General features: G+C 38.4%; 1 protein-coding gene across 4 annotated transcripts in view; it reads right to left on the reverse strand.

The window, feature by feature from the left end:
- The window catches only part of LOC149312325 (metabotropic glutamate receptor 8), a 627,813-nt gene that overhangs the window by 326,724 nt on the left and 286,802 nt on the right, over positions 1-14,287 (reverse strand). For all 4 annotated transcript variants that reach the window (XM_089524400.1, XM_089524401.1, XM_089524399.1 and 1 more), the window contains exon 4: positions 359-494. In XM_089524400.1, the coding sequence (XP_089380526.1) occupies positions 359-494 (136 nt within the window). The remainder of the gene's footprint in view (positions 1-358; positions 495-14,287) is intronic.

Below are 14,287 nucleotides of genomic sequence, written 5' to 3' on the forward strand. Positions count from 1 at the left end.
AGAAATTATCTAGATTTTTCTGATGTTTCTGCACATAAGCCCCCAAATTTGGATAATTTCCTGGGTAATTCAAGCTGCACTTTGGAAAACTAACTGCTCTCTAAGCCACTAATTTGTCATCCATGGCAACCCAGAAGTTATTAAATCTCACTAAAGCATGGGTGTTCTATGCAGTATAAAAGCAACTTTTTATCTCCCTGTGTGCCTGAGGACTGCAAGAGATTCTGTATTGGCTTCAAACCTGAAGCTCATTAAGACAAGTAGTCTTAATGAGACATTAAGACAAGACTTTTAAAATATGTTCAATAACAAGGTGCTCATCCTACACATACGGGAGGGGGAAGAGAGAAGCAAGCACCTGATATCATCCTCATTGGCAAACATGATCACTGCACGAGCATTAGGAGTCTCCATCAAGCGCTTGATGATCTTGTCAAATTCTCCTGGTCTTGGTTCACGGGGGATTTTGAGAGACTGAGCAATGCAAACACCACCTAGGGATTGGAGGGGAAATAAAAAGGAAAAGCTAATTGGTGACAAGCTGTAAAATATTCTTGGCATATCATCACCACATCCAATTTACAACAAAAACAGCATAGTGGCTTTATAGGAGACCGCTGAGCCAGAAACACTTTGGAAATGTAATCTTGTAACTACAATCCACCCACTGCCATACACCAAGGTAAACCTTTGATGGCAGCCAAATATTCCAATGGCCTATGTTTGTTTTAATGGAGTCACAGATTTGCATTTGCAGTAGAAGAAACACCATGCATCAAAAGCTCCCTAGGTTAAATGTTTCTCTTGTGTAGTGCTGAACACCTTAACTTATTAGACATGACAACGAGAATGTGGTTCATATAAAAATATTGTGATGGGTACAGTCAGGCAGCAGTGAACTTGCATGCTTCTCTTGGGATCCATAGCCTTATCTATTCCAATTGCTAAGTACAGCAGTTTAATTAAATTGCCTTCATGATTTAAGTATCTTATTAACATTGTGTTCAATGGGGAAAAATGTGATAATATTCACAGGTGAATTAGCATGGGAGCAGTCAGTGTTTGGAGGGGGAGGCTCAGCAAGGCAATCTTTGGTGCCTCCATCTAAAATTCCCTAGTCCTCCTAAAAGCCATTTCTATGGATGGATGGATATATATATATATATATATATATATATATATATAAACATTGGCTTTACATTTCCCTAGTGTTCCTGCCTCAGAATTCTGGACATTTTCATGTTTGATAATGCATTTAAACCAAGATAATGTACACAAAATCCTGGGTACTTTTGACAAATGTGCATGACTAAATTACTTGTGTTTTTTTTTAAATGTGTTGTGTGTTTGAGGCCATGCTTTTGTCCTTTCCTTTAAGAAAATACCTTCTAGCCATACATTTTGAAACCACAGACACACATTTCTAAGTGAAATTTCTGAAAACTTGACAAAGGACTATGATGAGAGAAGAACATTTGTGTGGATCCTGACAAATATAATAAAAACAAGACAGATATTTTTTGATATCCTAGCTTACCAGGAGTGAAACAAATAAAGGTGGTAGCTGCAGGCAGCAGAAAGAAAGTTAACAGAACTCAACACAACTCTAGAAATATATATGCGCATGCACACAGCGAGGGAGATACTGCTACAGGCATCTCATCCATCTTAGATCCAGTCTGACTGGGTCCCATCTCCATTGTGTACATTGGAATTGGGTTCCCATATTTAGCAATAAAGAAGAAAGATATGATGTGTAGCTACCTAGTGCTGCATCAGTTTAATGTAATTAAAACAAAACCCCAGACAAAGCTGTCATCAAATATAATGGGTCTCCAATGTCAAAGTGCCCCAAATCATTCCATCATGCCGATGCTCATGTCCATATTTAAATGTGTTCCTGACAAAATATGGAATGGAGCTAATTAGAAAGATAAGAAATGGCAGACATGTTCTACATGTGGACCATGAGAAACCATTCAAGGAAGCATTTCAAGAAGACCATATTTCATGTAACAGTTATTACTCAAGCAAATTTACATCAACATGCTAACTCAACATGATGTAATGCAGGCGTGGGAACTATGTGGCCTACTAGATGTTACTGAACTGCAACTTCCAGCACTCTACACCATTGGCTATGCTGGCCAGCATTGCTGGGAGTTGCAGTTCAATTGCATTTGCAGTCTACAAAATTCCCAGCCATGCTGGAGAGAAACTTTTAAAACATTTGAAATGTGTAAAACAATCAATTCTCATGTTGAAATCTCAACAACTGTCCTCATATTTGTACTCCAGGAAAGAAAATATTTTGAATTGATTTTACCAGAACCTTCCACTCATTAATGAATAAACTGCAAGCTTACTATCTGTTCAAAATGAGAATTCTAGACCCAGGCTTATTAAGAAGGGAACTGACAATAAGGCAGCTAGTTTTGTAATGGCTTGATATAAAGCTAATGTGTGATTCTACTTGCAATAGAGTGTGCAGATCTGTACCTTATCTCAGAAGATATTGCCTAACTCAATATGGTGCTGAAAAGGGCAACCAAAATAATCAGTGTGGATTTTGCTTCCTTTATAAACCACTAAAAGAAAAAATGGGAATCATGAAAAGGAAATACTTTTAGATTTATTTAGCAAAACAGAAGAATTCAAAGGTCTGAAAACATTTGGGGTACAATCCTACAGTCATTTATCTGGGAATAAGTTATCATTAACTTAGGTAGACCTAGTTCTGATTAGGAAAGTGCAGGATTACTTTGTTAAAATAACATTCTAGCTAATAATTCTCTGCTTCAGTACAAAAGTTCATGACCAGGGGAAAATTACTAAGAATTCATAAGAATCTCTATATTACATAGATTATGAGAGGGAAATTCTGTCTGTATCTTCTGCCTCCAGATTGTCAACTGGTGTGTTCATGCAACATTGGCTGGTCAAAACTAGCAGGCATACATCATGGAAAACTCCTCCACAATCAAAGTAAGAATCCCTTTGAAATGATGTCACAGTCCCATATAGAGCAAAGAAGTGAACTCTTAAATCCTTTGAACATCCTACCAAATAACAAGCTGTTTACAGAACTAGTACATAGAGAGATCTTGTAGCAACTTTGAGTCTAACTGAAAGAAAGAAATTGACAGCATGAGCTTTTGTAGACTTCAGTCTACTACCTCAGATGCATTTGGTGGAGGGGAAGCCAGGCCCAGACATATATATCAACTGTGATGCAAAGAGGTCAAACCAATGCATCTCAATAAATCCAAAGTGAAAAAAGTAAAGTGATAAAAAAAGAAAACAGGAGAGGAGAGCTCAGCATTTGTTCCATGATGGGTTATATATTTCAGAGGTTAATAAATCATATACATTCCATATACTGTCGTCTATTTACCTAGAATTCCAAATATGCATTTGAACTGAATTAAGTTATTTTCAACTTGCCAATGATCCCACTGATAGTGGCCTTATAAATGCAATTGGCATTGGTTTCCTGGCATGGCATTCCTATCAGAGAAGTAATTCTTCACTAATTTTGTTCTCAAAGGAAGCAATGAGTAATTTTAGAAATTCTCTTACCGCTAAGAGAAAGTCTTTTAAAACTATGCAGTTTTCAAATCATTTGAAATTCAGGCCTTATTCTGTGCCAAAATTGCATGTGGTATTTCTTTGTGCCTAAAAGAGCATTGTTTATGCAAGAAGCAGAAATATTATTTTCTGCACAGAAAAGGCTGTATTTTGGACATATTCTGTGCAAAATGCACAGGAAACAGTAAAAATGCTGTTTCTTGGACATAAATACCATGGGCAAATTTGGTGCAGCGTAAGTCCCAAACTGAACAGATTCTTTTAGTACACGATTTTCCTTTTTAGAGTTTCCGGACACTCAAGAAACATGCTTTTGAAAAATATAGCCAGAAAGAAGCTCCCAAACCCAGTTTTGGCCAATGTAACTAAGTGCTGCCTTAAACAACAGTCAGACGACTGGTCTACTTAGCTCATTGCTGGCTACTCTGATTCATTTTGACTGGTCACAAGTTGTTCCTAGTTCCAGCACCTGTCTCCAATACCTTTTCTTGGAAGTGTCATGAATTACATCTCCAAATTCAAACTTGTAAAGCACGTTTTCTACCATAAGGCAATGACTACCACTTCCGCTTACTCCTATTTTATTCTTCTTTCCTCAATGTCATTCTTGATAATTTCTGAATTACTGATTTAATTTTAATTCTACTGATATAATGCTTCATTATTACTGAGTTCTGCTCCATCTCATCTCAGCTATTTTTGTCTCACCCTGACCCATGACTCCTGACCAACATTCATTTAGAGTCCAATGTCTTTCATGTCCCTAGTGCCTCTTCCAATGCTTTGAGAAACTTTGCAGCTTAGGCTTTCATGGTGTCATACATTTTAAAAGACAGGTTGACATAATGTATTTAAATAATACTTGAATAACAACATTACCTTTTCTGACACACAGTCAATCAGATAAAGAAATCAGCTATTTCTGAATTAATGGGGCTTCAAAACTGACAATGTATGCTTTGGGAAATACTGAACAGATGTACCATTACTTTTTTTGTTACCCAAGTATTCAGAGCTCTGTGAGAAAAATAAGTCTCTGAAAAGAACATTAAGCTTTCAACCATCCCCTAAAATCATCCAGGCACAGGAAAGAAAACTGATTCTTAAGGAAAAGTGACAGAGGAAGGACAATATGTTACCTCATAAATTTCACTAATAGAATTTTCAGCTACTGCTAGTCATGCAGTGGCTTTTAAGAAAACCATTCCCCTTGCATGTAATAGACCCTGAAAAGTTACAAATGCTTATCTATTATATACTACATTCTGCCATCTATAAAGAATGGATATCTAGGAATAAGAAAAAACACATCCTGTGATATCTGAATAGTTGTTTCCTAGAGTTAATGGCACAAGAGGAACACCACTTCCATCATTACAAAAGTCCATTCAATCATACCTACCCTGGGCATCTTAGTATCTCTGTGCTGAGGGATGTCTTTGACACTAATAAGAACAAATCAAAATGCACTTCAGCCTTCCCACTACATTTATAATAAATTCTGTAAGCTCTCGCCTGACAAACAAAGCAATTGCTTTATCTCTTTATCTTTCTTCTACCCACCCTGCGCATTCAAAGCAAGCAACAGCATATTGATTTACAGGAACCAATCAAAGGGCAAGATCATGTAACAGGAAAGCATTAATCACCGTATTTTAACAAGGTTTGTAGACTTAATCCACAAACACATATGTTGTCATTGACTATAAAGACTAGCATGACTCCATAGCAAGAAAAAGGCAGAAAGGTTTATTTCTGGAAGAGGGACACTGTAAAGAATGCATAGGTATAGATGTCAATCAGCCTCAATTTCCCATAGTGGGATGGGGGTGGTTGTGGTGGTTCTTGTGTGCCTTCAAGTTATTTCTGACCTATGATGATTCTAACGTGAACCTATCATGAAGTTTCTTTGGCAAGACTTGTTCAGAGGTGGATTACCTTGGCCTTCCTCTGAACTGAGAAAGTGTGACTTGCTCAAGGTCACCCAGTGGGTTTCCATGGCTGAGCAGAGAACTGAACCCTGGTCTCCAGAACTGTAGTCCCCTGTACCACAAATGCTGTCGTGGAGCTTGGGCAGGAGAAGGAATGCTTGACTGGGTATATTTTAAATGGTGAAAGGTCTTCTCATTCATTCTAAGTATATCATTCTATCTTTTGCCGTGTTGCAAATGGAATCAACACTGAAATGACTAGTGGTTTGCTTAAACTCAGTTCAGCAAAATTCCATGGGTGGAAGATTTCACTGCATATTGATATATTCATTCAAAAGGTGGCATATATGTGTTATGTGTAATTCCACTGCATTTTGAATGAAAACTGCAGGTGTCCAGTGGCTAAGAAACTGCACAAAGAATCTGGAGGTTCCCTTTTTGAATCTCAACTTTGCCACAAACTACCAGATGCTCTTAGGTAAACCAGTATCTCTTGGTCTCAGCTACAGTTCAGGCATATAGCTACAATATGAGGATAATACTTCTACTGAGCTACATTACAGAGATGTTGTGTGGGTGGCTTACAAGGTGATTTCTTTGAAGGGTTTTGAACATTTTAAAGATTTCAGGCCCAGGCTTCAACAAGTTGCCACCCACCGCATGTACAAAAGGCAATTAGATTGACCATTGAATCTTCCTTAATTCTAATAGGAGAAAGAACTGTGCATCTGAGAAGTAGACCAAGTCTATGAAAACAAATTCTACAACTTATTTCACATAGTTAGTCTCAAAGGTGCTGCAATCTCTCCCCATCTCTTTCTCATCCTCTAGGAAAAGAGCACTCAGTACCACATTTCACACACTACATTAATAGAGTAGAAAGGGTATTGGTGGTGATGGAAAACCACATACACCATTCCTGATGTCTATGAATTTACTTTAAAGAATACACATTTCCTATATACATGTCATCACATACACTTTGGGGGCTTTTTGAACAAGGAACCCTGGAAAAATAGGCTCTTTTTGTGAGAAATAACACCTACATGTTTACAGCCAGGCTCTACCTACCCACTAATCTTAATATAGGGAATGGGGACACTATGCAAGGTCCTGACCATTCATCCTCACAGTCAGTATAAGGTATGATTATTAATTATTGGAATGGCAACATTAAAGGCATCTGTGTTAAAGGTGGGTTTACTTAGTTACTTAACTAGTGACTGTTTACACAACCTGGAGTTCTAATTTACACCGATATAAATGTCAGTTTAACACATTTTTCCACATGCACACTGGAATGCATGGAAACACCAAGGTTTTTTTTATTGAAACACCAAGATTTTCACATGCACAAAGAATCTACATCTGTAGTGGAGTGCAAATAAATCTTTGTTTTAAACCATCACTTTAAAACTATTTCCCTACAATTAGCCTGCTTTCATTAGCTCTAAATCCCAGATTCTGATCTATTATTTGACTCCCCTTTATAAATAACCATTATGATTACACTTGTCATTTGTCAGTGGATTCCAGTGCTGTGTATGAAAACAAGAGTGCTGCAAAGATCCGAGTGCACAAATGATAAGTGTGTGGCTGTTGGCTTTCTTTTCCCAATAAAATTCATGCTCTAAACCTATTTTCAGTACCAGATATGGCTTGTTTCCTCTCTATTACATTTGTAGACTGCAACACATCCATATAATTCATGCAGCAGCAGCATTTGAGATTTTGAACATTATATCACTCTGTTTTTTTTAAAAAAATCCATTTCATTTATGAACTAACAAAGGTATAGAGCAAACACTGTAAAGGCATTTCATCTGTCAATTGAGTATCGGAATAAGTATTTGTTACAGTGCATACAACAAGCTGCAATCCTATATGCAGCCACACACCCTTAATTTCTACTAAACTTAAAGCACTCAAATGTAAACATAAAGTGAAAAGTATATATAATTCTTAGCATTCCGAACACGTAAACTGAATGAAACTACAGGTTAAGTAGCAGAGAACAATTATTTTAATTCTGAACACTGTATTTCTGCAACCGTGGGGCTAAAATATTTGCTTCTTTGGTTCCCAAATAACACAACAATAATACAAATTGATACCTTAGACTGGTGTGGGCAACTTAGGTTCTAGGATCACTTCTGGCCCTCAATTTAATTTCAAAAATCTAGGTTAGGAGATCAGTTCCCATTTCTAGCAAGACTGATCTGCTACTTGTTTAACAATCTGGAATTTGAGGAGTAGGAAGAACACAAGAAAGAGAGAGAGAGAGAGAGAAATGCAGAAACAAAAAAGGGAACAGGGATGAAGGAGTAATTTGCTCACTTTGGGCTATGGGATCTAGAGAGTAATAAGAACAAGAGAGAGCAAAACAAGGATGCAGAAGTTAAAGGGGGGGGGGACAATGGCGCAATTTGCCCACTTTGGGCTCTGCCCATTGCTAACTTTAAATAAAAAATATAAATAAATAAATTTTATTTCTACCCCGCCCTTCCATGGATATGATCAGGGTGGCTTACAAAATTTATAAAAAACAGTTCAATACAGGATAAAAACTCAGTATAACAGTTAAAAACATTACTACAAAAAACAAAAAGCAAAAAGCAGGAACAGGAAGCACTAAAATACACATGTCAAGGGCAAGGAAAAAGGGAAAAAAGTTTACATCGGTCCGGAGTCAAAAGGGGAAAGTAGGGGGCAGGAAAATAAACAGACAATCTAAGGTGGGAAGGCCAGCCGGAATAGATATGTTTTCAGCTGTTTTTTGAAGACAGCTAATGAGGCGGCAGAGCGAAGCACTGCAGAGAGCTTATTCCAGAGTGAAGGGGCAGCAATAGTAAAAGCCCTCTGTGAGGTCCGTATAAGGTTAGCCCTAGGGACCTCCAACAATTTAGTCCCGGAAGTTCTGAGTGTGCGAGGCGGATTATATGGGGAGAGGCGGTCCTCCAAGTACCCTGGGCCCAAGCCTTTAGCCTTGCCTATCCCTACCAAGAAGACTTTGATAAATGTTCCCTCCCCAGAAACACTATCAAGAGAAGAAGTAAAAAAGCACCAACACATGCAATCAGTGATTGATAGACAGACAGATAACCAAGTGCATTTGAGCATGTTGGCTGAGATCCAACAACATGCTGGTGGAGCATAAGTATTCATCAGCATACTTGCAGGAGAGGACAGCAGCAACAGAAGCTGTTATCTCTGCCTTGCTATTCTCCTCACTGTGCAGCAATAGCCAGTGAGCTAGCATCTCTCTCACTGATCACTGAAGTTATGAAGGGTACCCAAGGTCATAACAGATACTCTTGATCATCTAGAGAAGAGGGACTAACCTTTGCCACTAGTATTATTTCTGTACTTTCTTCCTTATTTCTGAAGAATAACTTAAATGTGCCCAGGCACACTGATAGAACTGGCCAATGGCAGGTGACAAAGAGGTGCACTTGGCAACTCTCCCAGCTGTTGTTGAGCACTCAGGTGGGGTCTTTGCAGAAGGAGGTACTGAATACCTTTTTGTACAGCATGAAAAATACACACATAGGTGTAAATCCTAGTTACCTTGGTTTCTCATCAATAGGATGCCAAGAAATCTCTTCTCTTTTCTAACTGACCACAACCATCAGTAACAATGTCATTATGACGCTACATAGGAGTCCATGATATTTATGCAATCATATTCTGCTACCAGTGAACAATAATTTCTCATCAAGAATCTGTAGCCATCAAGATACAAAGTCAACTTCATACAGTCAGATGTAAGTTCTCTGCTATGTCAATATTTCAAGGTATTTATGAAAAAGGATCATCTTAGAAACATTGTGCGCATAGTGACCTGAAGCTTAGGGCAAGTCTACATGCAAGTGTATTATATGCATTTCTGCAGATTGCCACAAATACTCTGGTAAAAGCCACAAATGCCCCATTTCCACTGGGCATACAAAGCAACGTATATCGCTGCGAGTCTGGATCGGATCAAGTTTCCGAGTCATATTCAAATCAGGTCCATCGTTCCCATTACAAAAGGGAGCAAACAGACTCAATTTTTCTTGACCCATGTTCTCGTTCCCATTGATATTTCTCTGTTGTAGTTTGATGCAGGTTATTTTGTTCCCCGTTCCCATTGCCTTTCTGGATTCATTTTTTAAAAAAGCTTTCAATCAAGCGCTTAGGCGATTAGATGTTACATTGACGTCTAATCCCCCCTTCTTCTTCAAACCACCCCAATATGCAGCAGCCAGCCACCCCTTTCCTGTCTGAAAAAAGGAAATAAGGCTGGATGCAGGAGCCACATTCAGGGTTTTGGGTTCTCTCTCTCTCTCTCTCTCTCTCTCTCTCTCTTTTTCCTTCCCGCTCACAAAAAGTTTTTGCCAGCCTCCCTTTCTCCATATCCATTCTCCTCTTTCTTTCTTTCCCCCTCCCTCTCCAAAAAAACCAGTTTAACTTTCTTCTTTTTAAAAAAAATTAAGTTTTACACACTCGAATATTTATTATTATTATTATTATTATTATTATTATTATTATTTGCAAAGAGAGGGAGAGAAGGATGGCTCTGTGGGGAATTTGAAGAGAAAAAAAGCTGAGGGGTTGGATAGGTACATAAACAGAGAGGGAGTTGTATTTCTTAGCATTCCTCCCTTTAATTTTTTTTTTGGCAGGGTGCCTAGGCAGCCTAAGGCCCTTTTATTAAAGTTGGGAGCCTCAGGGTTTTCCAAGGCAGAAAGAGGCACCCACTTGCAACCCAATGGGGCTCCTTGCGAGCAAGAGCCTCAGGTCCAGCATTCCTGCCTCAGGAGGATTTGGGGAAAGGCATTTCCTTCCCAATAAGCCCCCACACAGCTGAGGAGAGACTGAGTGAGGAGGCTCCTGGCCTCCATAGGTCTCCTCCTGAGCAGGGGGACCCTTCTTCTTCAAACCACCCCAATATTCAGCAGCCAGCCACCCCTTTCCTGTCTCAAAAAAGGAAACAAGGCTGGATGCAGGAGCCACGTTCAGCATTTTGGGTTTTTTTTTTTCCTCTCTCTCTCTCTTTTTCCTTTCCGCTCACAAAAAGTTTTTGCCAGCCTCCCTTTCTCCATATTCCGTCTCCTCTTTCCTTTCTTTTCCCCTCCCTCTCCAAAAAACCCAGTTTAACTTTCTTCTTTAAAAACAAAAGTTTTACACACTGCTGGGGAAAGGCTACGTGAAGGGGGGAAAATGGCTCTGGGAATGCCAGGAAAGAACAAAACTGGTGACACCCCCGGGACAGCCCCTTGAACATTGCTCCTCCCCCGATTCAGAAACCCTTGTCATTCCCATTAATTTGCCGTGGATCTGACATGGCAGCTGCAAAAAAAAAAAAAAAAAAAAAAAAAAAAACCTCTGGAAAAGTGGTGTCAGGATAACCGGGTTATCCACTGTTGATTCAGGTTTTAGCTAGAGAAATCGATCAAGTTGGATTGAACGCGGAAAAATCTCAGACTCCTGAGAATCGCATGTGGCTTGATAGCTTGCTATTCGACTAGACTGGGGAGCATTTTAATCATATAGACTAGCCCTTATTCATAGTTTAATCAGGAGCAGATCTATTGAACCACAATTTCTCCATCCATCACTTATGTAAATCCCATTGATTCAATACATCGGTTCCAGTTGGAACTACCAATACGAATCAATGCTCAAAGACAATGTCTCCCCACTTAAGGGCACCATAGCACCATGTAGCCTTCTCTCATATTATTCTCTGACTGTTTTCACATGCACCTTTTAAATCATCACTTATTTTACTCATCCAAATTTGAACAGGTGTGAAAAAGGCAAATTAATTCATAGTCCTATTTGAATTTTAATATACTGTATCAACATTTCTTGAATCAATATTTAGGATTAGTACTCACTTAGAAATTATGACCCTATTAAATTTGACCAAGAACTAATTATTAGGCTGAATCTCAAGATTCTACATAATTGTCAAATAGTAATTTATACTCCCATCAGGGGAACAGCCATACATCTACACAATGTAACATATGCAGTACTGGAAATGCACGTCAAAACACAATAAAAGATTTATAGACTACAAAGAAGAACATAATAATAATGTTCATTTTTCATGTGTGTCAAACACTGACGATGCAGAAGGACAGCACAACTTTTATACGAGCAAAATCCTATATAAGTAAACACAGTTACAACTTACTAATAGATGAGTCTAGAATTACAGTTCAATTGAGGGATATACCAGGTCACTGTAATGATTGTTAGTGCCTTTTCAGACATCCACACTGGCAAACCTATAGCATTATTTGGATTTATTGTTCTACAGCTTTAAAAAGCAACTTTATTTGATAAAGAGATAGAAAATATTATTTTGTAACCCATTAAATATGAAAAACTTTTGGTACTTTTAAGTATATAGTTTGTAGGAGATTGTTAGATGTTAAATGTAAGAAAAGGCAACATAAAATATATGCACATTTTGAGATAATATGACATTTCTGGAAAAACTGAAAAAATAATGCCAATTCAAAATATGTTTTCAAAAAGATGTTAGCTAAAAAAAGGAACCTATCTGTTTCCTCCTTCTAAATTTAAATTGTGAATACTAAAACTATTGTTCCCAATGCAATAAATTTTGTGTGACTTTTTTGCAACACTACTTATGCTACAAATATAGGTTGGAAACATTCTGGTATTATTAGTTGCTGCCAATGGATGCAAGACTTCTTAGAAGGGATGTCTGATCTGAAAAAGTGCATGTAGCAAAGGTTCTCAAGCACCCAATGTAGTTATTTAACTCTGCTCCCAGCTCAGAGCTTTGAATGTAATGTTTTCATTTTTGGTATAATAGGGACACAGAATGATAGAGTTGGAAGGGGTGCTGTGGGACACTGGGTCTAACCCTTTACTCCATGAAGGATCTCTATCTGGAGCATCCCCAACAAGTGTCCAGCCTCTTTTTTTGAAGACATCCAGAAAAGGAGCCCCCACCACATGATGTTTCTTTTGCAAATAAAATACTGTTTGGTAATAATGCTACTTTTTCTGTGAAATTCACAATATTTACTCTGGTCCCTTTGTAAGTCTGAAAACGTCTGAGGCCCAGCTGCTGGTATGAGTCCCTCCCTCCAGATTCCAACTAGGATTGCACTAGCTCCTGGAGGAGAATAAGAGGAATCAGGCACTTCTCCATCATGCCTGGACCCCAGTGACTGGTAAGAGCCCCTTCCCCAACACTGCTTTGGCCACAGTGAGAAGAAAAGAGCAGCCAGCAACTGATGACCTTAATCTCTATTTGCCATCCTTTCTTCTTGTGTGTTTTACTTTATTTAGAGTATAAGCTTTAGGACAGGGAACTGTCAAATTATCAATTTGTAAGGTGCTTTGGGAGGCTTTCTGACAGAAAGACTAAGAATAAATACATTATACAAATAACCATGCCTTGAGGGACATTCTGAAGGGATGTTTTGAAATCTTAGGCCATTTTCTTAAAGAACTGGGCATTTGCAGAACTGAGATAAGCAGAGCCCTGTTTATGCTGGGCAAAGTAGGCTGCCAGTAGAGGTCTGCTTGCTTCCATCATATCTGCAATCATTCAAAGAGGGCATTTCTTTTCTTGGTGCTGCCATTCAGATGATCACAACACCCAACATTATTGTTCTCGTTGGCAGAATTAAGCAAGCAAGTTCTCCCCACCAAAGAATGTGGAAGTTTAGCTCTGACAAAAAGTCCTAAACAGAAATATAGCAGCAAGGTGAGTTCAGTTCATTTACTGTGTCTGCTTGAAAATATGACCTCCAGCTGTTTCCTGTTGCCAGACGTACAAGACATGCCAATTTAAAGGCTTTCATTCCAATTACAAAAACAATGTGAAGAGCTGCTTATTTGCATTTAGTCTCATCATTTTAAACAGAAAGTGCCTTCATAATATGACTTAGCTCTGTATGGTTGAAGTTACACTAAGCTACTAATAGGACTAAGAATATCTCTGATCAGTTATCATAAATGGACCCTAATTCCCTCATATATGAATCTGAAGTAAGTAGATGTAGCTCATTAGAGCCCCAAACTAGTCTTGTTTTCATTAAATAGGCAAGGTGATGTCAGCCCTTGGTTCTATAAATAATGTTGCTTCTTGCATTTTGAAGGGAAGAATCCAGCCTTTTGCCTAAGTTCTCAAGTGTTGCATTTACCTCCTTTATTTCCTAGAGACTCCACAAATATCTCTAATGTTGATACTACAGGAGATTCTCATTGCATGGTTTGTGCATGAGCAATGAACTGTACAATTACAAAATAACTACCCAATAATATAATATAGCAGATGATCTACTGGAATTCTTTGTGTTTAAAAATACAGGCCTTTATATGGGGAAGCATGCAGCGCTTGATTCCCAAGCTCTCCAGCCACATTTCTTGAGAAATAGGACATTTACAATATTGGATGCTCCGCTATGAAATTCTGGTATTAAAGAAAATAACTCAAAAATATTTTTAAAAGGTTTGAATCACAGTGGGATGGAGCATTTTTGTGCACATTTTTCTGGGACCTTTAATTTTTCCTCACAGCTGAGTTGAGTGTAGCCTGCTGATGGGGCCATCCTTCAAAACAGTAGCAGTACCATGATAAACAAGGAAAGGATAGGAAGGAGTATTTAGTTTTATGGGCAACTTCTTCTAACCCAATCAGATACTATTGAGTTTATCTTTCATATTCTTTGTCAGTTCTGGGAAGTAAGGCCTTTGATTGCATGCAGGGTTGTTTCACCCAGATTACTCACATG

This window comes from Sceloporus occidentalis, unplaced genomic scaffold, assembly GCF_023333645.1.
Source record: "Sceloporus occidentalis isolate IW3139 unplaced genomic scaffold, rSceOcc1.0.p SCAF_5, whole genome shotgun sequence".
Taxonomy (NCBI): Eukaryota; Metazoa; Chordata; class Lepidosauria; order Squamata; family Phrynosomatidae; genus Sceloporus; species Sceloporus occidentalis.